The sequence below is a fragment of the Cryptomeria japonica genome, chromosome 3 (assembly GCF_030272615.1).
Source record: "Cryptomeria japonica chromosome 3, Sugi_1.0, whole genome shotgun sequence".
NCBI classification, from domain to species: domain Eukaryota; kingdom Viridiplantae; phylum Streptophyta; class Pinopsida; order Cupressales; family Cupressaceae; genus Cryptomeria; species Cryptomeria japonica.
The window spans coordinates 607,774,429-607,801,379 of NC_081407.1; the positions used below are offsets into that span (position 1 = coordinate 607,774,429).

Here is a 26,951-nt window from a genome sequence, read left to right on the forward strand (position 1 = left end):
TTATATAGAGCTCCAAAAATAAAATAGAGGCCCAAGATTTCCCTAAAATGAATGGCTAAAATTGAGACAACTAAAACCTCATTAGGGTTAATTGTAACCAACCTAGTTTCCAAAATCAGCCAATAGGAAATGAAAACCTTTTTGGCACAAATTTTGATGAAAATTCCCCCAATGGGAAAATAGACACCACATGGGATCACAACAAACTTTCCTCTAGAAGCTTGTTTCCTTTATCTCTTTCCTTAGAAGCGAATTCAATGAATTTGGTCATGATGCGATTAAGCTTGTCTTCTAGAACATTGGGCATGATCTTCATCTAATCTTCCATGTAGTCCAACTCCTCAATAGCTAAAGCAAAGATCTTTTCCCATTTAGGTCCTAAGTCACTAATCTTACCCACAAGTGTCATAAGTGATTGAATATGCTCTAGTTGTCCTTCTGAAAGTGATTCGGAAGCTCCAAAGAAGACACTTCAAACCTTTTCCGCTATCTTGTCAACGACCATGTCAGCTTCAGCTTTCATCTCTACTCCAAGAATCATTTCAGTTTATCATTTATTGTTTCTATCATATTTGCAACTCGATCACAACCACTACTAATGTTTTCAAACATACTTCTTCTCATTTTGAGCGTAGAATACCATCCACGGAAGTCATATTTCTGCCCATTCCGTATTATTCCAGCATCCATCAAGGTTTGTCTTGGAATATCCATTAGAGCTTGCAATCTTGGGATGGTGAAATCCCTTGTATAAATAAAGACATCATAAGAAGCCATAAGAACAACAGTTCGGTCAAGTATGGCCGAAAGTGTATCAAATACATGAGCCAACTCCCCCACAAATTCATTCGCCTTGATGAAAGTGTTAATCCATCTTTTCAACATTTGGGAATTATTTCTCATCTCCTCCAAATCATCTATTGAGTTTGGCGGAAGCAATGCTGGGGACATGCTTGAAGGATCAAATCGCCTTATTGGATTCTTAAGTTGTTGCACATAATTTTTCAAGGCATTCAATTCTTTTTCTAGCTTCTTACTGTGCTGTAGCTCAATTTGTAATCTCTCACAGATTGTCTTCACTGTATCATCCAAGTCTTCCATTGCCTGCTCTGTAGTATTAGGTCTTAACCTACGTTACCCAAGGATGTGTCCCCTATTTTTTTTTTAGGCGTCCCGAAGACATCTCGAGGACAAGGGACTTCTAGGGGACATCCCCAAAAATTCTGCATAATGACATTGAATTTTGACAATGAATTCTATAAGCAATTTGACTTTGACTCTCAATTCAACACAAATTTGGCATAAGAATTCTGCTAGTTCTTATATGTTGAGGTTCTATAATGTATATGTGCATGCTTTATCCACGTTTTCATTTGAATATTTTAAATTCCCAATATATTTTAATTTTCCCTATTCTTATATAGCCGTCCCCAAAATTGGCAAAAAAATCACCGTCTCAGAAACACATATCCTTGTCCCCTGTTGTCCCCGTCCCAAAAATTCGGGGTAACAAAGGTCCTAACTCAATTGTCTCCAAATCATACTCATCAACAGTGATCTCATACTTTGGCTTGTCCACTCTTTGAGTAGCAATCTATATGACTCGGGATCCAACACTGTCTTTTGTGATCTTTGAATGCTTGGTAGCCTTCCTCTTCTCCTTTGTCGGACCAATCCTATTCAAGAAGTCATCCAAGTTGTCAATTGTTTCATCTTCGGTTACTATCACTTCCTTATTGATTGTCTCTTGCAGCCATGCTGGAATAGTGGATCTTTCCTTCTCTATCAGTAACTCCTTGATTTGATGTTCTTCTTAGGGTGGAGAAGTTGCCTCATCATGATTTCCTATATCCACATATTCATCTTTGGCATCCTTGTCATTTGCAACTGCTTCTTGTGCTCTTAGAGGGTCTTGTACATGGGGCTGCTTTCCTTTAGCTGTCTTATCTCCCTAATTGTTATGTATACTGGATTCTAGTGATTCATTTGCACCTTGATCACTACCTCCCTTCCAAGATGATTGCCCTTCATTGTTGGCCATCTTGTTCCTATTGACCTCATGGATGGAAGAGGTGCTGGTGGAAGGATGACTTGTACTTCCTTTGCTTCTTCTACTTTGATCCCTCCTTGTGGCTTCCTTTTCTTTTAGAGCTCATAGGTCGGGTTGACTAGGTAGTGTTCTCACTTATGCTTACGCTTTTTGTTTCCTCATCTAAAGAATCCAGATCTCCCATCATATCAAAGGTGAGCTGGACATTTTGACTCTTCAATTTGTTATTTTGACAATCTACCCATCCTTGTGTAAGCCAAGACAAGTTTCATCAACTCATTCATATTAGTGACTTCTACTTCAACCCAATTGACTTCCACTTCTTTATCCTTTACTTGCTCATAAGCATGTTGTAGGCGCCTTCCATCATCTTGTGCTTGATCTGGGATTGTGAATACTCTGAATATCTTGATGATATCTATAGGCAATTTGGAAAACATCATCTTTTTAATCTCAAAATCATCTTTGGCATTCATCCAATAGTCTTCCATGTGTGGCCTATGTCTGTGTTTGTGACCATTCTTCCTCTTTATATTGCCGTATGGATCAAAATTAGTCCTTAAAGGATATTCAATGAAGGGATAAAATTTCATCTCTTCTACTGACCTCTTAGCTGCCTACAAAGATGGACATACCTCCAATGATTGTCCAACCACAATAGGAAAGGAAATCCTAGTCTTATGTTTGTCCTTTTTAGTCTTGTCATATGCAACTAATTGTCTCAACACATCTAACAACACCATCTTGTTGGTAGGATAATGTGGAAACTTGTATGGTGGAGATGAGCATCCTTGAACTCGTATGTAGGTGAACTTAGGAAATTGAATGAACCACACACCATATTTCTTCACCAAGTCTTGTGCCTGCGAGGATAGTCTTTGATGGATACCGCCTTGCAACTTTCTTGTTATATGCATGAGAAGGCATCATTCACTCTCCGATAATGAGCCTTGTTATGAAAATGCAGCTGTGTGTAGTTCTCGCATACCCTTATTTCTCCCTTTCCATTGCTTATTGGGCCTCTATACATCAATCCTGTGCATTCTTTGGCTCTGGCTAGTGAGTAGATGATGTAGGAGCTCATATGAAATTGTTTGGTGTGCTCAAGTCTTCTCAATTGAAGATCAAGATTATTACTTATAATCTTGGCCTAATTAATCTTCTCATTTCCGGTTGTTACTGCTTCTATGAAGTAGAACATCCAATTCTCAAATGAGGAGGCATGTGGACTTCCCATGATCCTGTTGAGCAGGGTAATCAGATCACCGAATTCCTCCTTGAAGTCGGTTTGGTGGAGCTTGCTTGGAACTTTGTTAAGAGCAGGCCAAGCCTTTGACAATCAATACTTATTGATGATGCTTGAGCATTTATCGGGGTCATCCTCATAAATTGCCAATGCTTTTTATTCTTGTATATCATATCTTCAAGCTCGGGTATGTTGAATGCCTCACTGATAGCTGTCTCTAACAAGAATGCTAATACTTTGCCATCAGGTGTCTTTATTTGTCTTGTATTGACATGATAGTGTCTTGCACGTTCAACTATTAGTTCATTGCATTGGATGGTAGGAAGGAAACCAACTGCTTGGACAACTCCATTTTGAATCATTTTCTTTGAAATCCCAGTTGGCTTACTTGTGTAGAGGGGGCCTTCAAATTTCTTCATGTCAATCTTGCCCAAGTTGGTGTCTCTCACATTTGCCCATAGTGAAGTAATCTTTGATTCAGGCATAGTTGAATTACTCGCCGGGTACTCGGCGAGTTGCAAAAACTCATAGAGTTTTTCTTCCTGGCAAGTATTTACGACTTTTACTCGCCGAATTGACTCACCGAGTTTTGGTCAAAAACTTGGGCGAGTCCGAGTCAAAAACTCGGCCGCCTGTGCGTGATAAGAAAAAAGGCACAAAACAAATTCATTTTGTGTTTTTTGATTGGGTTTTGGGCTAAGAAGGGGGAAGGTTGACTTGGAGTGATTTTTGAGTGATTCCAAGTGGAGCGCAATTGGAGCTTGTCTGAAGCAATCCACACGAAGAAGAGGAGCAAGTTAGCACAGAAATGCCTCAATGACCTTGTCTTCGTGCAATATAACCTTCGATTGCGCGTAAGGAAGGTAGAGGAAGTAGAAGGTGGTCCAATTGACTTGGATGATATAGATTCTTACAGTGATTGGACATCACAGGAGCAGCCTCCATTGTTTTCTGAGGGTGAAATCACTGATTTGGAGAGGCAGGCTATGGGGGAGGAGGGGGGTGGATTTGGTTTCACGCTGGATGACATTGAGGAGGAAGAGGATGAGGATGAGGAGTCATTGCCAGCGCCATAAGAAGGTGGAGACATAGCTTCAGTAATGATGGAGGATGAGCCAGCCATACCAAGTGAGGAGGCATAGACACTCACACGCCCACTGCAGACTTCTAGGACTAGACCCTCTAGATCTACCTCTCCCAAATTTTTTGCTAGAGCTGGGAAGAGGAAGTTGTAATTGTAATTTGTAATGATGTATTTACTTTTGGTTTTACAAAAACTATTTACTATATTGCTTTCAGGCTTCCAGCCATCAGCATTCCTTATGAGGATGCGATTTTGTAGACACTTTGCATTTAAATATATCTAGAATCAGCTTGTTTCTTTTGTGTTGTCATTTATTGACTCATTGGATGCATCTTCTCATTAAATTTTGCATAAAAAATGCATTTTTTATTAAATTTAAGCGTGTTTTTAAGTTGCCGAGTTTTTCTGAGTTTTTTTCCCAGGGGCTTGATGAGTTTTGCCGAGTGGCGAGTAGTTCAACTTTGGATTCAGGTAATGCTCCTTTCACATCTTCCTTGATGAGAGCTTGCCTTGTGAGACCTCCAACTTTCAAGGTTGCCATTTACCTTCTGGAAGAATTGTCTAAGTTAGGAACTTAATATGATATTAATGTTTGTATGACTGGAAATCTCTTACTAAGTTAGCAATCTTCTTTTAGAATTGATACTTCACTTGAAATCTTAATAAATTGCCAAACTTAAATGCTGATCCTAAAACTTTGATTGTGAAAAATCAGACTACTGCTTCAAATATGATAAATAAATTTCATAAAAGACATGAATCAGCCAATTAAGATTTTCTAAAAACAAATGAAGAAAGAATTTCTCCATTAAAACCCTTTTAAAACCCTGATTTATGATTGAAATCACACAAAATCAGACCTGTAAGAGATTGTGAAAAATGCCCGATTCTTAAAATATGCCTCTTAGTTTGACAAAATTTGTTCCAGAAATCACAATATCAAATTGCTGATGAAGAAAATCTGCCTTGCTCAAATTTGCTGCCTGATAGAGAAAAAAAAAGAAATAAATAAAATCAACTTGGATGGTTGATCAAACGAAATGATCAACCATCCCTTTTATAGGCACTAATCATTTTTCTAAGTGTGTGTCCTTTGGCCTTTTGTATTCCTTTCAAGGCTGACTTGTTTTGTTTGTTTAATTATTTTTTTCTTTTTAAATTCCAATGCATCGATTTTTGGTTATAGCCGACTTTGCTCTTTTTGTTATTTCTTTTATTTTATTTTTTTTAGCTTTCAACGGCTTTGTTTTGAAATGTTTTATTTTTAGAGTTTGAATTTTCAATGCCCAAGTCGGATTTCATTTCCTTTTGTGGGCGCTAGCTCTTATGACTTCATCCTTTCCGTTGGGTGTTTTAGACTTAAGAATCACATGCCATAGTGGCACCTTGGTGGAGGATATGCTTAATAAAGGGTGTCGCGATGGGAGACTTGGGAGGGATATGAAAGTAGGATGTGCCACGGTGGAGAGGAAGTAAGGAAGGTTAGGGATTTGGACTTAGGCATATGCCACGGTGTTGATGAGTGTTTTATGCACATACAAACACACAATAAAATACCAAAGTATTTTACCCTCTTTTGAACAAAATCACCTCAGATGCTAAATATTTCTATCAACTAAGACGATTCTAAGGTTTCTATGGTTAGTTCTTGACATGTGGGTAACTCAATTGTTTGATGTGATAATGCTGTTTTCACTTGGGGACTTACGTAATTGTTCAATTTGGGAATCTTTCATGGATTTGGAATTGGAATAGGCTATGTCGATGACTTAAGATTTTGCACCTTGAGTTCTTGATCTAATCTAACGTGGATTTATAAAAAAAAGGATAAAAGAACTAGGGTTTAGGAATTCTATTCTAAAGCCTAGAATGCAAGAAAAGGGTGAATAATTCAATGGAATCCTACTAGGCAAGGTCTCGCCATCAATCGAACAATTTGACACAAGCTTAGTGCAATCATCTAAGGTATATTTCAAAGATGTTCAAATCATTACCATCAACCATTGATACCATTCAATGCAATGCATAACAATGGACGTATAACAATTGAAGTTAAGTTCGCATAAAATTTCAGTTGACCACGCAAGGCACACTTACAATCAACAAGAGGCTAGTGGTATGGATTAGATGGATTCCACACAAATGCATTCAAAAAATTCTTTCATTCAATCTAAAAATACTTGAAAGTAAATTCTAATCTAACTTGGAGGCAATGAGAACCACAAATGCATGCACCACTTAAACAAAATCACCATCAATGGAACAATGACTTGTATTCAAATCTGCAACATATAATCGACAATTCTCAAAAATCTCTCCCTTACAAATGAGAGGAAATGGGGTTTATATAGAGCCTCAAAAGAAATGAATGACCAAGATTCATTTAGAATCAAGGGCCAAGATCATGCTAACACAACCCTAAAGTTGCCCTAATTAGGGTTTACATAAAAAATGGAGCCACCAACATGTGACCCAATAGAATAGTGCCTAATCATCAAGTAAGGAATCTTCTAGAAGATTCTGGCCTGCATTCCTTTCTCTTACAGCATATTCTAGGAATCTAACCAATATTGAATCTAATTCCTCCATGGTAATGCTAGGCAAAGTATCTTGCTGCACATCAATCACATCCAATGCATTAGGTTAGGCATCCAAAGTACTCTCCCAATGTGGCATAAACTTCTGCGAATTATGGACATGAATTAGCAAGGAAACCAAATCATCTATCTGACTCTTCTTCAAAGAATCCAATTGACGTAAGTACATGGATTTCATCTTATCTCTCAATTCTTCTAAGTGTAGACCACTGACAACACTGACATCTACCCCCAACAATTCTTCAATAGATGTAAGGATTTTCGATTGTATCTCCTGAATTGATCCTTCCATCTTTGCACAATCCTTTCGTGCATGTTCATAAGTGGATTTCCGCATGGCCAATGAACAATACCAACCATGGAAATCGTATCTATCTCCTATGTGCACAACTTTCTCTTGAATCAATGTGGACATTGGAATTTTCTTCAACACTCTGAGGCGGGGGATAGTCCTCTTCTGAATAGGTTGGAATTCATCCCAAACTCCCTCCAAATACTGTATCCTGAATATGAGTGCCATTGTCCTATCAAATAATTGGACAAACTGAGTAAGGAAATCATCTGCTTGCCTCTTCACATCTTCAATCCAATTTCCCAACTATGCAAGTGTATCTCTTGCTGCCTCATGATTAAAATTAAGTCCACGGTCAATGGCAATAGTGGGGACAAAGGTGGGATTCTCACGCCTTATCCCTGCAATATACTCTCTTAGCTTGATATTCTCTTCTCTGCACATTTCTTTCTTCTCAATCTCCCTGTCTAACCTCGCATTGATCACCCGAATTGTATCACCAAGCTCTTGGAATTCTTGTTCTTTTGTAGTCCGTCCAAGGGCAATCGAAGTGATCTGGAAATCCATAGGAGTAGCATCATCTCTAGTCACATCACCAATTGGGATAGCAACTTGTGCAATCCTCATTCATGTTTCATCTCTAGCTATATTCAAAAGTATCTTAGCCTTCTTAGGTTCCTTCTTCTTATTGCTTCTGGCTAAGTAATCATCAATATTATCAACAGGCTAGACCTTTACCATCTTCTTACTCTTCTCCATGCTCCTCATCAACCAATCGGGAATGGTGGACATTTCCATTCCATCATCAAGACACATTTCCTGATCAAGTTCCCTCAATGCCAAGATAACATCATCATCATCCTCCTTGTCCTTAGTCAAATCATGAACATTATTACCTAAGCTAACCTCCAACAGAACAGTAGGAGGTCTCAGCTGCTCATCATCTTCATTAGGTGGTGTAGATTGTGCTGTAGCATGCAACTCATGAATGTTCTTTAGAAAAATCATTGTATTGGAGCATTATTCAAACTCCCTGTTCTACTCTGGCATGTCGATCTCCTTGATCGATGAGAGACTAAGGGGAGACAAAGGAGCGCCAGGCTTTTGTTTCTTCTCTGACGGCTGACTAAGTATCTCCTTCCCCTTCGTCTTGGATTCTCCAGGTGTATTCTTCCTACGTTTAGGAGCTTGACTCTCCTCATTTGCATGAATCCTCACATCACTAATTGTCTCTAATCATCCTCAAGAGAGGATTTCGCCCGTTTCATCTTCTCATATGTGAAGACAACACCCATACCTATCAATTTGTTCATCTGCTTGTCTATCCATTCTCTAGAGAAATCCATGACATCTCTCATAAGAACATTCAAATCTGTTACCTCTGGCTCTGACCAACTAGGTAATAGGATAGATTTCTTCATTTCATTTTCATAATGCGGATGAGTATGATCACTATCATCCAATATTTGATCAAGAATGAGAAAGAGTTAACACTTTCTCATGAAATCTACGGACATCCTGGACCACATTCTCCTCTTCACTGCTTGTTCATCCATCAGGTTAGCCCATTAATCTTCAATGTAAACCTTTTGTATGAATCTCTCCTCTGATCCTTTCAACATTCTTATGTGGATCAAATCTGTCTCTTTTCCTATAGGTTCCAAGGCGATAGAACACAAGCTCATCAATCATTGTACTAGCTGTAGCGGCAAATTGGCACACTTCCAAAGTTTTCCCTATAGTAATAGGAAAAGTCATCCCTGTTCTATGCTTCTTTTGGATGAAATCGAATTCCATAAGTTGTCTCACCACCTCAAGTAGGATCATTCTGTCTGTAGGATACCTAGGAAGCTTGTATGGTTCAAATTTGAATCCCTGAATCCTTAGGTATGTGAAGGTGGGAAACTGTACGTACCACGATCCATATTGTTCATTTAACTCCATTGCCTCTTTGGACAACCTCTTGTGGATTCCGCCTTGAAACATCCTTGTAATATACATGGTGTATGCATCATTTACCCTCCTATAGTCTTCAATCCTATGCATGTCAAGTTGTCGATAACATTCATAGCTTCTATACTATCCTTGTCCAATCCCGACTTCACCTTTGCATATCAATCCTTTGTATGTGACAAATCTAGTAAGTATATACACAAGGTTGGAAGTCATGGCGAATGACTTAGTTCTTTCCACATTTCTTAACTGAAAATCCAGATTGTCACTGATGATTTTCGACCCATTGATCATTGTTCCTCTTACACAATCCTGGATAAAATAAAACATCCATCCTTCAAATAAGGCACCCTATGTCACCCCATCACTCGATGAAGTAGGAATACCAAATTGCTATATTCCTCTTTCAAATGTGTGCACATGAGTGTCTTAGGCACCATCATTTTCGACCCATTGATCATTGTTCCTCTTACACAATCCTGGATAAAATAAAACATCCATCCTTCAAATAAGGCACCCTACGACATCCCCATCACTCGATTAAGTAGGAATACCAAATTGCTATATTCCTCTTTCAAATCTATGCACATGAGTGTCTTAGGCGCCTTGGAACGATGAGGCCTTGGCTCAATCATCCACTCTTTATTCACTACAGTCTTACATGCATCTGCCTTCAACTTATACTTCGCTTCATATTCATCCTTCATTCTATCCTTTATGTCTGTACTGTGGGGAATTCCAAACACTTCAGCAATTGCATCCTCAACAAGGTAGGCAATGGTTACCCCTTTGGAAGTTTAGATCAATCTGGAGAGAGGAACACAGTGTCTTACGCATTCCAGAACAAAATCGCTGCATTGTATGGATTGTGGAAATCCAGCGGCATGATATATGCCACTCATGATATTTGCATAGGTAGGAGAGGGAATTTGGTTCCTCATGCCTAACATCCTTTGTCGTATCTGCTCCATATTTAGGAAATTCGTGTTTGTATCTGTGATCTCTTTCAATCGAGATGATAACTTGGAATCCGGATAAAATCCCCCTTGGACTGTCTTCAACTATTGCTTCCAAACTCCAATCCCGGATTTAGACATAGTACCTGTACGAAGCTAGAAGCCAATAACCTCAGGAAAAATTATCTTGATAACTATTTTCAGAATTGAATAAGTTCTCTTAGAATTTAGACAATTTTTAGGAATGGAAATCAAATATTATATTCTTATTCCTAACAAATTCTGAAAATAGAATGTAAATATGACAAGAATAGTGTATAAAACCCTCATAAAACCTTAAAAAACCCTCATTTTCAGACTTAGATAAGGTCTGATATGAAAAACTAAGTCTGAAGACACTTAGTATACTAAAAAAAATCATCAAAATTAGGGTCATAAGAGTACCAAAGGTCAAATTTCACTTGGAACAGGTGAACAAAGTTCTGATTTTCAGTTTTAAATGTCTGAAGACACCCTTCCAAACTCAACAACGGCTGCCAATAGGTGTGAAGACAACCTGCAACACTCAAAATCAGTCATTTAAAATTGTTGCAGTCATGCATAAACACTTGTGTTTGATGAAATTTACCTCCCAAAGTCAAAGTGATCAAATATGGGCACGAATAAAGGGCTCATAAAAATAAATGTCTGAAGATAGGTCTGAAAATGGAGTTTTAGACCTTTGCCAACACCTTAGGAAATGGTGACATACTCAGAAAATGACCACAAAATGTCTTAAATGCTTCCTCAACAAAGTCGCCCAAGTGTAGAAGGCTGGAAATGAAACTCTAAGTCTGAAGACACACTGAAAATGCTTCAAGAATGCTTCCAAAATGATCTTCAATCAAAATCACCTAAGTGGGAGTGAGCTGGAAATGAAAGGTTAAGTCTAAAAATTGAGTTCCCAGCCAACAATGGAAGTCAAAGTGGTTCCAGCAATGGTGGAAAATGCAGGTCTGAGAACAATTGCAGCCTCCTAACAGCAATGGTGCCCAGAAAATACAAAGAAATCGCCCCCCAAAATGGAAGAACTCACCCTCCAAGCAAAATCGCTAAACTCCCAAGGGTGGCGCCACTCACCAAAATCACCCAATGTGGTCAAAATGATTACCCAACTCGCTGTGATCCTTCTTCAATGGCAGCGCCCAGGTGTATTTGAGCAAATAAATCTCTAACTTGCAGCTTCAGCCCTTCAATGGTGTCCAATGGACACTTCTCCAAAATCGCCCAGCTGAAAAAAAAAAACTCCTCAATCAGCCTCTTAGCTGTCTTCAATCAATCACATCAGCAAATATAATAATATTATATTGCTGGCTGACATACTTATTCTTGTTTTCACCTTGTTGATTCACCACACAAGCCATGTGGGATAAAAAACTTGCTTTTATAGCTTGCCGGGGAAAATCAATTTGCAATAGGAAAATATTTAATCATTAATAATTGTTGCAATTCATTTAATAATTGTTTTTGGTAATTAAATAATCATCACGCAATGCAAAAACAATTAAATTTGGGCCCACCTTTATTAAAATCCTTCAAAAATTAATTAAATTGGGCACTTGGGGAAAATCGCCCCATGTTTGGATTTAAAAAAATCCAAATGAAAACTCATTCAAAATGTCATAATTGCCCTTTGGGGAAAAATCGATTTCCTTTGGGATAAAATTCCCAATCAAAAATCATCAAATTCGTCAAAAAAACCCCTCTGGGAAAAATGATTTTCATCTGGACTCAAAAAAATTCATTTCATCTTCATCGCTAAGTCCAAAAGTTCACCTTTGGGAAAATCGCTCCCTATCTGGATAATTATCCAGATCAAAATTTCATCAAAATTTGCACTTGGGGAAATCTGTCATTCATTAGGACAATCATCTGCATAAAAAAAATCCATTAAATTTATCACAAATTGTCCTGGTGGAAAATTGATCTTCATCAAGATATCAAATTTCATCCGCAACAAAGTCATCTGCATTCCCAGGGGAAAAACATGAGTCATCAGAGAATTTCCCACAGTAAAAAATTTACCTTCCTGGTGGAAAATCGCCCTCCATCAGGAACTTGAGTGGGGAAAAACAGGGTCCATCGGAAATGTGGGGAAAATTCATCTCCCATCAGGATTTGAGTGGGGGAAAATCATGGGTCATCGGAAATGTGGGGGGAAAAGCACCTCCCATCAGGATTTTTGACCTTTAGACCATTAAAATATGGATTTTCATTAGGAATTTAATAACTTTTCTACTCAAAATCATTTGGACACTCCAAATTTCATCAAAATGCATCGGGACTTAGCCAAATTGATCAAAAATTGAGCGAGAAAATAGGAATACCATCGGGATAAAGTGCAAATTTAACTTGAATAACCTCCTAGGACCAGGAAAACAACCCCTAAAGGACCTTTTAACACTTGGGCACAAAAATATCTCCGACTCAAACACTTTAAAACTCATTCACACTCAGTCTACACTTAGACAAAATCAGGATCACCTAGACATTTAACATTTTACACTCTTGATCCTACTCTAAACTCAAAACCCCTAATAACAAATAGGCATGATCACACTTTAAAATTCGAGACTTGGACACTAGAAACTCAAAATTGTCGTCTCACTGCCAAAACCCTAAACTAACAAGACGCAGAAAGCAAGAAAGAGGGGGTCCCTGTTTGCAATGGGGTGATGTGTGAAAAGGTCACAACACACGGTAGAGAAGTGGAGAGGGATGTCCACGTGGAAGGGGGGTGTCGTGGATGTGGTTTGGAAGGATGCCGTGGTGAAAGGGGTGTGAAGGATGTAAATGGAGGAATATGTCGAGGATGTAGGAAAGGGGAATAAGGAGTTGGCGGTGGGTAGAAACTAGAAGTTGGGAGGTATAAGGAATGGAAGGTGTGGGAGGTAAAAGGTAGTGAAGGATGGGATGGGGGTTAGGTAAGTGAAGTAAGGGTAAAGGGTATTGAGGTGAAAGTTTAGGATAGGATGTAGGAAATGGAAGGGAAGGTAAGTGGTTAGTAGATATGGTAAATGGAAGTTGGGAGGTATAAGGGGCAATGAAAGGTAGGAAAGTGAAGGGGGTTAAGGGATGGGGATGTGAAAGGATGAAGGTAATGAGGGATGTGGAAGGTGAAAGGGTAATGAAAGGCGAAGGGGAAGGTAGGTGAAGGAAAATGGAGGGATAAGGGATAGGATTGGGGCAAGATGGAAGGTAAGCTTAGGGGAATAAGGGAGGTAAAGGTTATGAGGTGTGTGGTAGGAAATGGGTGAGATGGAAGGAAGGGTAGATGAAAAATGTAGGATGGAAGAAAGATGGAGGGTGGAAGGAGATGAAGGAAGATGAAGGGAAGATGGAGGGGATGGACGGAAGGGAGGATATAGAGAGGCATGGAAGATGCCGCGGCTAGGAAGGTGTGAAGGATATGGATATGAAATGGAAGATATGGGATGAAGGGAAGGATGGAAGAAAGATGTGCTCCACCTCTTATAATCCAAAACTTTCTCATACTTAGGCAATTTCAAATGACCATATCACTTCAAACTCAAGCAATCAAATTCAAATCTCTCAAACAACCGCCTCTCAACCTTGATCTTAATCACCAATCCAATCTTTCTAGAAGTTGATATGACTCATTTTATCCTAAGGAGACCTAGAATACTACTAAGCTGCCTAAAATTGAGACTGCAAGCAAAAAAGGGGGTCTCCATCTGCGATGGGGGAATGCATGAAATGGTCACAACACATCAGTATAAGTACTTTTATGTTGCACAGGTTTGTGTCCCTTGGGAATTTTTACTCATACCCCACATTGGGGAATTTTTGGGGATGCAAGGATGGGTAGGAAATGTTTTTGGGGCCATCCCCTGTAAAAGCAAAATTGTAAATGTTTTTGGTACTTGAAAAATCAATCAGGAATGACTAGGTTTCAATCAAAAAAAAAAAAAAGAGAAAGAGACAAGGGCCCTCACATCCCTTCATAAACAAAGACACCAACACTTAAAAGCCAATCCAAACCCTTTTACAACAACCTTAGACTGAAACAAAGACACCAACACTTGAAAGCCAAAAAACTTCCTCATTTTGCCATTTTGCATTTGTGAGAAGACAAAGAAAGAGAACAAGAAGAAGAAAAGAAGAGAATAATAGTGAGAAGAAGACGAGAGCATAAAATTACATCATTTGAGATAAGTTTACTACCTGTTGTGACCATTTCACACATCGCCCCATTAGAATGGGGACCCCCTCTTTTTCGCTTTTGTTTTGCTTGTTTTTCTCTCTGCCTTTAGGGTTTTGAGTGAGTGAGTGGTCTGTCTGGGCTAGGGCTAAACCTTAGGGGTTTCTTTTGATGTTATCCAAGCTAAGTCCAGTCAAATTTTGAAAGTTGTTAAGTATCCTCCCGAAGAATTGAGACGATTAAAGTAAGGTAAGCCTTTCAGGGGAGTCAAGTAGGTCTCAGGTTAGGTCTAATAAAGGGGTTTTTAGGGTAAAATCCAATTTTGACTAAGTGTTAGCATTTTTGAAGGTGAAATTGTGTGTTCTTGCCTAGGTGAGTTTTGATCAAATTTTTGAAGCAAGATGATGCCTGAAACAGACAAATCGCTCTTGACCCTCAGACAGGGCCCAGGGCGAAATTTATCCTGAATACCATTTCTTGTTTTTGATGAACTTGCTAACTGGTTCCTGACCTTGAAAATGACTTGACTTTGCCTTGTGAAGCAGTTGGAGACTTAAATTTGAAGCAGTTTGGCCAAAAGGGGTAAAATCGCTCCTGACCCTCAGAGAAGGCCCAGGGCGAAAATGTTGTTTAAGTCATATTTGTCACTGACTTTTCTAAATTGCTTTGTGCAGGGTCTCCTGGAAGGATGATTGAACGTGACTTGAGGCTTTGGACGGTTTGGAGTTGTGAAAGATGGTGAATTTTGGAAACTAAGGAAAAAATCGCTCCTGACCCTCAGAGAGGGCCCACAACGAGATTTTGATTTCCTTCATTTTGCAATGAAAAGAGACCAAGTTTTGATCATAAATGGAAAATAAATGACTTTCTCCACCCGCTTGAGGAAGTTTTGGCTAGAAATGATGAAGGACCTTGTTGAAAATTCAAAAATCGCTCCTGACCCTCAGAGAGGGCCCACAGCGAGAAATCTTATAAGGGTCATTGCTAGCCTTATTTGGTCGATTTGAAAGGCCAAGAGCATGATGAAGGATAGAATGAACATAATGAGGTATCTAGACTTGATCAAAGATGATAAATTGAAGGAGTTTTGCCTAGGAAAGGAAAAATCGCTCCTGACCCTCAGAGAGGGCCCACAGTGATTTTGTTTGTGTGCACATTTTTGGACCTTTCTTGGACATGAATTTTTTTCATAGCAAAGAACAAGACGATATCTCCCTTGGCAAAGTGATTTTTAGATGAAAAGTGAAACATTTTGGTCCAGGTAGCAAAAATCGCTCCTGACCCTCAGAGAGGGTCCGCAGCGAGATTTTCAAATATGCATTATTCTTACAAGATCAAAGTGATTTTATGATTGGAAGGGATGAAGGAAAGCATGTTCTATCCGTTGAATATAATTTGGAGGATCAACACAAGAAGAAATCAACCCAAAATGAAAAAGTCTCTCTTGACCCTCACTGAAGGCCCACAGCGAAAAATCGCTCCGGACCCTCAGAGAAGGCCCACAACAAGAAACCTAAAATGGGAATTTTTCATTCAAGTTTGAGGAAGGCTAAGGTTAGGCATGGGTTTGAAACGATGTTTGAAAAGCCTTGAAGTGAAAAGAAATCGTTGAGAATCAATATTTTGAAGGCAATTACAAAAATCGCTTCGGACCCTCAGAGAGGGCCCATAGCGATTTTCCAGTTTTCTCTCCTTTGTTTGAAGAATTGAGATAAAAACTTGCTTGGACAGGAGGAGGACGTGATGTATTATGCCTTGGAGGTGATTTGAAGATTAAAAGATGAAGGAATTTGCCTAGAACAAAAAAATCGCTCCGGACCCTCACTGAAGACCCACAGCGAGATTTTCAAAAAATGCATGTTTTCTTCAAAATGGTGCTAAGGCAAGGTTTGGACAAGGAGAAAAGACCTCCAAGAGCAGGATGAATATTATTTTGCCTTTAAAACTTTGATGATTTTGGTCAAAAAATGAAAAATCACTCCTGACCCTCAGTGAAGGCCCACAGCGAAAAATCGCTCAGGACCCTCAGAGAGGGCCCATAGCGATATTGTTGAAAATCCTCATTTTACCTTGCAACAACAAAGCGAATTTGGTTGGAGTGGATTAAGGGAAGGCATTGCCAAATGATGAATGAAGTTTTAATGAAAAATGATGAAGAATCAAGCCTAAATTGCAAAAATCGCTCCTGACCCTCAGAGAGGGCTCACAGCGAGAAACTTCAGAATCACACCTTTTCTCCAAAATTGGATTGAGCTAAGTTTGCAATTCAGTGAAAGGACCTAGTTGAAATGTCTTGAAGAAATTTTGGAGGTGGAAAAGTGCTAAATTTGAGCAAAAAATGAAAAATCGCTCCTGACCCTCAGTGAAGGTCCAGGGCGAAATTGACAATTCCACCTATTTTCCTCATGAAAAAATGTCAAATTTGAAGTGCAACGCATCAACTAGATATCGATTTACCCTCCAGGAGATTTTCTCGTCAAAATGTGAAATATTCAAGGCTAAAATTCAAAAATCGCTCCTGACCCTCAGAGAGGGTCTAGGGCGAAATCCTCAGGAAGTTTCATTAAGCCTTGTTTTAAAAATTAATATTCTCCAAATTGCATTTGATCGCCAAAATTGCTAATTTTGAGGCATTTGAAAAAATTAAACTTAAATTGGCATTAAATAAAAGACATTTTGGCATTTAATAAATTAATTTTAAGCCTTAAAAATCGAACTTCTATCTTGGAGGCATTTAAAATTAATCTTTATTAAGTTAAAATTAAATATAAAGCGCACAAGGCCTTATTTTCATTTATTTTGCCAAGTTGGCCCCCTTTTTTTGGAATTTTATTTATTTTTAACCTCTTTTTTGTCAAGTCGGCCTAGAGGGAGCAAAGGGGTGAGCGCTCTATATATTGGAGGTGTTTTTCCACAATTCAAATCATTCAATCATTGCCTTAAGAGCGAATTTGGAGAGCTAATTGGAGGTGCGAAATCTGGTTTGCTTGGAGCGAATTTATTTCAATTGTTGGAGACTAGAGGGAAGTGGAGTTGATTCTTGTGAAGGCTAAAGGAGGCGCATTTTATCCAAGGGAGAACTTTGATCTACATTTTGCTTAGCGAAATTCATCTATTTTTGCATCATTTCTTAGAGTTTAATACTCAAGAGGAGGTATGGCGAAATCATCTTGACACCATTGTTGAAGATTTGAATTTTGAACTTTTGTTTTGAAAATTCTAAGTTTGGCATAGTTAATTAGGAAATGATAACTCAAGATTTATCATGAAGTTTCCTAATTAAAATCTTAAATGTTCCTTTCTACTCTATATTTCTACGCTTCAAGATATATTACTAATTGTGAAATGTTGTGTAGGTGTCAAGATGGCGACTCCAAAGGCGGGAGCATCTACTAGTCTCCCGGCTCTCATGAAGGAAGATCAGAAGAACGAAGAATTGGAGACCAGGATTGTGTCCAAATGGAGTAATATCGGAGATACCAACTTGGGAAACTTCAGTGTGAAGAAGTTTCGAGAGGTCCCTTACATTGGCAAGCCATCACCTATTGCGAAGAAGATAATTGAAAGTGGCATCATCAAGGCGGCTGGTTTCCCCCTAGCAGTCCAGTGTCATGAGCTGATGATCGAATGTGCCCGCCATTATGACTCACAATCAAGATCGATCGTATCCAAGGAAGGAAACACTTTAGCTTACCTTTCAGAGGAGGCTATAAGCGAAGCTCTTCATCTTCCAGAGCATAAAGATATGATTTACAAAAGTTTAGAAGGAGCCAGGTCAATGTATGAAGATGATCCTGACACTTGCCTGAATCTCATCAACAAGAATTGGTTGCTCAAAAGTCGTCCTCACCTGAACAAGATTCCCAATACACCGCATAGGATTGATTTCCAGGAGGAGTACAGAGATTTGATAACTTTGCTCAATCGAGTTACGGGGGCTCCTCAAGCCTTCTACTTCGAGAAGTGGATGTTCTTCTTCATTCAGGTGATTGTCCAAGGAAAAGGAACGATTCATTGGGCCAGAATTATTAGCAATAGCCTAGATGTGCAGTTGAGAAGACTAAGGCCTACCAAGTCGTTCCACATGAGCTCATATGTCATATATGCCCTGATCAGGAGTTTTGAGTATGCAGGGCTACCTCACAGAGGAGTGATCGGAAGAGGACTGGGAGAAGTGAGAGTTTGTGACTCTTATGTTCATTTGCATCATCCACCTGGAAGTGACTACAAGTTAGTCAATGATACCTTCATGATGAACATCACTAGGATATTGCAAGGCGGGATTCACAATCGACTATCTCTGGATGCACAAGAGCTTGTGAAGAGGTATGGTGCTTGGTTCATCCAGTTTCAAAAGTTTACATACATCAGAGTTCAGGGATGTCCTTCACCTCCCTACATGTTGCCGAGGTATCCGACAGACAGGATAGTGCTACTTGAGGTAACCAGACAATTGGTAGCTTGTGCGAAGATATTCAGACACAAGGATGGAAATGGAGTTCCCGTGCCTATCATATTGGGAAATTCAGTTGAGGTATGTCCTAATACTCAAGCTTCAGAGGATGCAGAGAAGGAATTAGCCTTGTATTCATTCACCTTCTTTGCCCCATGGGAGAATTTTGATCCGTATGGTTATATGGAGGAGATAGTTGCTAGGAAGTACGGACATGAGTTTCAGGTGTAAGACTTTTGGATGAATCTCTCAAGTGATTTAGAAGTTAAAAGAAAGATGCATTCCAGATTACCTTTAGATTTCATCAGAAAATGCAAAGTTTATAGAGTAGTCGATCAAGCCCAGGACAACAACAGATGCCTCCAGTCATCCTATGACAAAGAAGATAAGAGAGTGAAGATAGATTGGAGCGAGCCTGAGATTTTGGATTTGAGAGCTTTGATGGCTCCTGTTTTGTCATGTACTCGCAGATGGGTGGATGTACAACATCAGAAGTTAAGGGAGCAGAACATACCAATGACTTTTACTTTGGAGGAAAGATCAGAAGAAGGAGGAGCAAGCATAAGTGAAGACAATTCTCATCCTAGAGGCGCAAAGAGGAAAGAAAGACTTGAGAAAAGAGAATCTTCCAAGAAGAAGCAAGAGGCCAATCGAGATCGCCCATCAGGCACATCTTCTCGACATGGAAAGAAGGCAAGTCAAGCTGAAAGTCAAGAGAAGATGGTACCTAAGATTGATGAATCTATGGAATCCATGGTACAGAATGATAAGCCAGAGAAGGGACAAACACCTCAACATTCATCAAGTCAACCTCTACAAATTTATGAGCTACAAGAGGATTAGGGAAATGATGATGAAGCGACATCTCCTCTCCGAGAAGATGAACCCACCCTTAAAGAAATACAAGTTAGAGAGACAAGATCCGCCATCCCAGATTGGTTGAAGGAGAGACTGACAAGGGTGATTGTGATTGAAGACGAAGAAGATGTAATTGACTTAGAGAGCCTTATAGGAAATTCTCAAGAAGTAACGGAGAAGAGGAAGGCCACGAAGATGTCCAAAGTGATAAGGGATGAGACAGGGTCCAGGAAATTGCAGATAGCTACACCAGTAGTGGACAAGTATGAAGGTGAAATTCTCGCAGATGAGTATGATGTAGAAAAATTTGAGCTTGGTCCACTCACTTCTAAACAGGCGATGGATGAGGCAACCGATTCATTTGAAGCACTTAAGGGCAAACTTAAAGAAGAAATGAAAAAGAATAGGAAGCTTGAGAGAGAGGTCGGTGCTTGGAGAGGCTACTTTAGTCATCTCAATCAGCCCTTAAGACGTCAGGATCCAGCTGTATCTCCTGTGCAAGCACTTCCCCTTGAATCAGTTGGTGAGGCAGAAAGAGTCAAGAGCTTGGTTCAGCTTATGAGCTCTTGGATTGACAAATCCCACACGGTAGCTGTTGAATTTACAACAAGAATGATGAAGACAATCCACCGAGCTATCCAGGTCCTTGAGATCGTCCACAATCTAATGATAACTGTAGCCGCTTTCGCTCACACTAGAGATGTTATCATTCCTGTTCTGCAAGTAATCAGGCAAACACCAAGGAAGATCCTAGCACAGGAAAAGATAATGGATGGAGGAACTCATAACCTACTTCAGTGGTCAACTCTACTCCAGATGAAAGAGGTTCTTTTCGAAGACATCAACACCAAATGCAATCAAGTTGAAGGCGTCATCCATCCAATTCAGGATAAAGTGTTTGAAGTATTGTGTACCATCCTTGGCCGACGAATCGAGATTGAGACAGATGTGGACATCCAAGAGTTGGAAGATAGAATCAAGGTCATCTTTTGCAAAGATGAGAATGTCATCACAGATGAGCAACGGGATCTAATGTTCACTACTATGCTCCTGATTGAGAAGATCAAAGAACTCGAACCTGGATGGGAAGCGGCTCTTCTCACTGCCTTTGATCAGGTTATCCACTTGGAGGAACGAATGAAGAATCTTCTTGAGATTCCCATTGTTGAGGTTGAAGGAATTGTATCCAGATTCGTTGCATATGCTAAGAAAGAGCATTGGAAAGGGAACAAGGTTCTAGAAGAAAGGTTGTTATAGAATGATGTGGCATCTTAATTATCATTGGTCTATGTTTCCTCGACTTTTGTGCCAATTAAATATTTGGTTATGCATTTAATAATGTTCATCTAAAAAGGGAACTTTTTGTAACAAACCCTAATTAGGGTTTAGGTGTCAGAATCTCAGCCATTGATCTTCTTTCGATCTGGGCCGTTCATTGTAATTGAGAATGCTATATATACCCTCACTCATTTTCATTTTGTCATTAGAAGATGAGATGAGATTAGATTTTAGAAAAAGAAATTAGAGAGCTTAGAGAGAAAGTTATTTTGTAGCAAGATTGAGTAGTGAAGAGAGAATTTCGAACAATTGTTGTCTATTTTGGCTTTGAGATCAATAAAATATTGAAGTTATGGTGTTTTATTGCAATTCTTGTGGCTATCTTCATGGTTGTTTACTTTCTTGAATCATTCTCAGTCGAAGTAGTATTTAAGTTTGAAGGACTAAGTGTTGTGTTTGATCTTTGGTGAGATTCACGTTCCAAACCACTAGCTTCTTACTGATTGTAAGGACGCCTTGTGTGGTCAACTGGAGATATTTAGATTGCTTGAACCTTCAATCATTATTGAACTATTGATATGTATCTTTATGGTAGTATCTATAATTCTTGATGATTTGAAAATCACTAATCACCTCAGAAGATCGCATCAATTCCAGTAGAGTTGTAATTCCTTGGCAATACTGAAATTGGTAGAATCTTACCAAGTCTAGCCTACATTGAGTCATTCTTAGGATTAGATTAGAATTCATCTCTTGAAAACCCTATCTTTTGATCTTTTTTGAGAATTTGTTAGTGTCAGGAAATTCCCGTTCCTGCAGTCAAGTGAGAGCAACTCAGAGCAGCTTTCAAAGTGCGTAAGACCCCTTGAAGAAACAGCATTCACAACGACCACTGGTGCTTATCCACACATAGAGATCCTACAGCGAAGAACCTTGAAGTCACCCTGATTGATCCTTTTTGCGATATCTTCAACATTCAGAGGCTTTACTCAAGAGAGGATAAGGTACCCTTGGGTATTTTATTCTGTGTTTGATAGTGTACAAAATACACGTCAACACTACCCATTATCAATTTTTGTATTAGCATTCACTTGTTAAGTTGTTGCCCAAGAATTGTAGATTTGTTGGGTAGTAATAAAAGTTAGTTGTGGAAAAATAAAAAATTCTAAATATTATACTTTGTCATTTGTTTTATTCTTTTTTGAAAATTTTGTTTGCAGATACATTTCTCCTCCATCTCACCCATTGTGTGGATCATTAGATTTGTTGATATAGACTCTCCTAATCTTGGAGAGATTTATGAGACATTTAACATCATGTTTGGGCAGATGGATCATACAATTGATAGTGGGTTTCATAATTTAGGATTATATGAGAGGCAGATTAAACCCATAGTGATGTAGTGGAGGAACACTTTGAACACCTTGCTTCATATTGCAGCCTATCCTCTAAATCCCAAATGGTATGCACTAGGGCTCGGGAGAGTGCCTACTCTTGATGATGAAATGGTGAAAAAGGGCTCATGAAGGTCCTTTGAAAGATGTATAACAACAAGGAGGCAAATTCTCTTCAAACATAGTGGATAATCTTTGTTTCAATCTTTGGGGTCCAACATTTAGCAAACTAGAAGTGAAGACCAGGTTTACATTATCTTAAATTAACCCTATTGGATGTTGGACATGGCATCAAAGATGCAATAAAGTTGAGGATGCTGGCCATTAACCTTCTTTCATAGATTGCTAGTTCCTTTGTTGTAGAGAGGAATCGGTCCATATACAACTTCATTCAGTTAGTAAAGAGGAATAGACTGACCTCTGAATGAGTGGAGAAGTTGGTGGTCATGCACAGTGCCTTGCAACTCTAGGATTGATAGGCTCCAGCTGCATGGTAGAGCATTGATCTTGAAGGTGCCATATAAATTGGTGATGGGGCGGCACATGAGGGATTTGTTGGGGTTCCATTGGATGAGGTGGTCCCTCATATTGGTAGTGATTGAGATATAGACTGTAATTTTGATTTAGATGAAGATAAGGTGGAGGCATATGAGTAGCATATCTAGTTGTCTACATTTTGTCATTTTGTAGTTTTAGCTTTTCACTGTTTTAGCATTCCATTTTGTTGTACATACACATTATTAATGAAAACTCAAATGATTATGGACATTGAAATGTTGTTAATTTGCATGTTGCTTCATGTGAATTCTACATTCAGCTGTAATGTTTCATAATATGGGTATAAAATAAATATGGTGAATGCCTTATTATAAGAATATTTTAAAGTTTCTGTATTTTTTAAATTTCCCCTATTTTTTTAATTGCTGTCCCTTAAAAAAGGCCTTCCATCCCGGCTGTCCTAAAACACGTTTCCTATCCCCTGGCATCTCCATCCAGGAAACTTGGTGGGGCATGGATTAAAATTGAATGTTACTCATGATTAACGGCCAAATGTGCTTAGAGGAAGTATTTTTGATGGATTATTACCTGGGCCAACAACTATGGTACCGTTGAAAATTCAGAGAAAGCATTGATGTTGTGGTTAAGAGAAGTTTCAGCATGTGGTCAGTCACACCATTAGAGATGGGCAATCTCCATGAGTGCCTAATTCTGCAAGCTCAATATTATCAGCCTTATTTGTAACATTTATCCTGTTTTTGATAGCTAAAGGCAGAGGGTTCTAGGCTTGGGAAGTAATTCACAACATTTGTTTTCTCATCAGCTTGTCAACTATCAGAGACAGGTATTGATTTGTCAGCAAGATGATAATTTCATTGTCAGGCCCTGCTGATACTTATAATTTATTGTAGAATTATAATGTAAAAAAGTAAAACTGATCTGCTGGCTTCTGTACATAGAATACCATTCTTATTTGCTGTTGTTCATCATTTAGTCACTTGTTATATTTCGAGACAATTGCATGCTTATTCATAAATAGCTAAAAAAACATTAAGAAATATTGTTCAGATCTTTAAAGTTTCTTTCTATTGATGGAATTATCTTTAGCAGCAAAGCCATAACATTTTTAAGAACTGAGTTGTCGATGTCTGCATCTGGATTCATATCATCTTTTTTAGCTGACCTGGATGTTGTAAAATATCATCAGAAACACTTGTTGAAGGTTTTGCAAATGGGGTAGCAAGTTAAGTGGGCTAGATCTTGAGAGAAACTCTATGGTTAAGTGTGCTTGAGTTGGAGTAGTATTGGGATGGGCGACCTCCTGGGATCTTGATGCTTCACCCCTGTGAGCATCACATAGATACAGTGAGTGCTTAGTGGACCATTCATTCTCATGAGAGATGAGTTTGTGTGAATCACTAGTCATGAAATATGGATCAATGAGTTTGACTCAAAAACTATGCAGTTGAATCGTGATATTAATCTCATCAACTTATATAGTTGATAATATTCATTGGACAATATGTGAAAGGGTGTCTGTATGGTGCCCATATCATGGCTTCTCAAAGATTGTCGCCTACAATAAGGAGCAATTTCTTAGAAGGCAACTTTGGTCACCTTCGTGACTGTAATATTGTTTGTTCATCTGACATGCTTAAAAAATGTTGATTGAAAGCATTGGACTAGACCAAGGATGTCCTTTATGGTGCTTCCAACAGTGTAATTATCCCTGCAACTCGGGTGTCCTAATTACGCATGTCTATTAGAAGTTAGTCGATTATTGATCCAGCTAAACTAAATTATTTAGTTGTAAGTGGTGTATTCAGTACTAGGCAATTTTTTCGTTTTAGGCTTAAAAAAAGATAATTTATTTTACAATTCACTGGCCTTTGTTTTAAGGTAGAGAGCTTATTGAATTTTTGTATGATCATACTTTAAGTTGATTTTATTTTGCTTCGTTACATGCCATTTTATGTACATTTTGAACACAAGGTTACACACTAGTTACTTTATTAGCAATAGGTTTTAACTTACCATATTGGTAAAATTCTTTTTGTTTGAAGCAAATGCCGTTTCCAATGTTTATATAAACTAATATTATTTTGTAACATTCACTTATTATGTTATAATTTTGCAGACAAGTTAAATTGAAGCTTGAATCTTGGTCTCAGCGATAGAACAAGTTGTGTATTGTGCAATATTGTACTCATGGAATCTTCAAAGAAAAATGATTCACAAAATGTGATCGTGTTGAACAAATCATTGAAATTGGTGAGCATTTTGTTTCTGTATTAATTTCATATGGTAGTGACGAGGTTCTTTGTTCTTATATTGTATTTTAAATCTTTGAATTTGTTTAATCCTAAATATGAATTATTTATAATTCAAATAGGCCTAGCCAAACTCCACTGTTTATATCTGCTCGAATTCTGGAATGACTGATTCAAGAACTGATTAAACCATAATAGCTTCTCCACTGCTTTAAACCATTATTAGTACTTATAATCTCATCGAGAACATTCAACTTGTAAAGAATAAATGAGACTTTATCTATTGTGGGAAAAATCAATCCTCCTTCTATGCCAATTATACTATAGTGTTTGACATGCTAATAGATGACTCGTGAAGTTCTTTCAATGCATATCCTCATTCTTAAGGCTGATTTTCTGGTAGGGTTTTAAGTTAAAACTCATTATTTGTTCATCTAGCCTTTTTTTTCCCAACTACGATCAAAGCTCTTAATAGGACTTACATTTTACAGAATTAATAGATTGTAAGACATTGTTTTATATCTATTTTGTTTGTTTTAGATGTTTTTGTAGCATTTGAGTCTCGTTTTTGTTTCAGGCTGAAGGATGGGTGAAGCAAATGAATGTAGGCGAAGACAGTGCAAAAGATGCGGAAGAAGTGGAAATTCAGATTAGGCCTCAAAGGTGAGAAAGTGTGCCTATATGCAATCTTAGTATTTTCTTGTGTCCTTGTTTTAAACAACCATTATGTATTTATCGTCTCTACTTTGAAGGTTGGGTTTAGGAGCAAAGTTTGTTCCTCACTCTAAGTTCGCAAACACCTTGAACCCTGTTGAGAAGAAGCTACGTGCAAAACTAAATGCTGCCAAACGACAGTCTGCTCTAAGCACTGAAGAGTTATGCTCTGCTGACAAAGACAGCAAAGCACATGAGCTAAAGCATAGCAATGTAGATGATTATGATGATGACGATGGTGATTCAGAGAGCAGAGCAAGTACGTTTAACAAGCATCGAGAAAAATATTCAGCTGACTCACTGCAAAGTTTAGTTACATATAGGAAAAAAGCAAAAAAGCAGAAGCAATTCAGATAGAGGCGGACTTCCTCTGGACATGTTTTTGGCCTGAATCTATGCAGATATCCTATTGGATGAGTTTAAAAGCTTGTGACAATCAGAAGTCAGTATATCCCTTCTTGTGATATGTTGGCACCAGTTCATTAACAGAGGACACCTCAAGAACAAGGAATATTAATTGTGGAGGAGGATAAACAAAGCATCATTTATTTTAGACAAATAAAAACACCAGTGACAGTTTCATCAGATTCTGAATCTCTAGGCTCGACTTTTAGTCCAGTGCACTTGTGTGGTTTGCTTTTTGGAAGTTGCAATTATTTTCATATCACTTCTGGCCTGGATGTGCATATGTTGTAAATGGATCTGATGATGGTAAACATGGTTGTGATAATAAATTGTATTTTGATCTATCTTCAAAAGGTGAGGATTATTCTCTTTGGGATGGTAGGAAATTAGAGATGCTGACAAAAATTAATGCCAATTTGAATTGAATTATATAGGATTAATATCGTGGGATTTCTACAAAGTTTCACTATTTAGTATTATCATCTCTGACATGGTTTCATACATAGTAGCAAAAATCTTTTGAAGAATAAATTGGCAAATTTAAATATAAAGGTTTTGGGATATAACAGGGAAAAAATTGGAATTGTATAGGATTAATACCATGGGATTTCTACAAAATTTCAGTATTTAGTATTATCATATCTGACATGGTTTCGTACAGAGTAGCAAAAATTCTTTTGAAGAAATAAATTGTCAAATTAA

General features: G+C 38.3%; 1 protein-coding gene across 3 annotated transcripts in view; it reads left to right on the forward strand.

The window, feature by feature from the left end:
* The window catches only part of LOC131063904 (uncharacterized), a 57,555-nt gene extending 30,938 nt beyond the window's left edge, over window positions 1-26,617 (forward strand). For 2 of the 3 annotated variants that reach the window (XM_059218467.1, XM_059218466.1), the window contains 3 exons: window positions 24,998-25,131; window positions 25,708-25,793; window positions 25,883-26,617. In XM_059218467.1, the coding sequence (XP_059074450.1) occupies window positions 25,069-25,131; window positions 25,708-25,793; window positions 25,883-26,201 (468 nt within the window). In that variant the 5' untranslated portion in view covers window positions 24,998-25,068 and the 3' untranslated portion in view covers window positions 26,202-26,617. Of the gene's footprint in view, window positions 1-4,802; window positions 4,852-24,997; window positions 25,132-25,707; window positions 25,794-25,882 lie in introns of all 3 variants that reach the window. The other variant, XM_059218468.1, reaches the window with a different exon arrangement.
* Window positions 26,618-26,951: the final 334 nt, after the last annotated feature.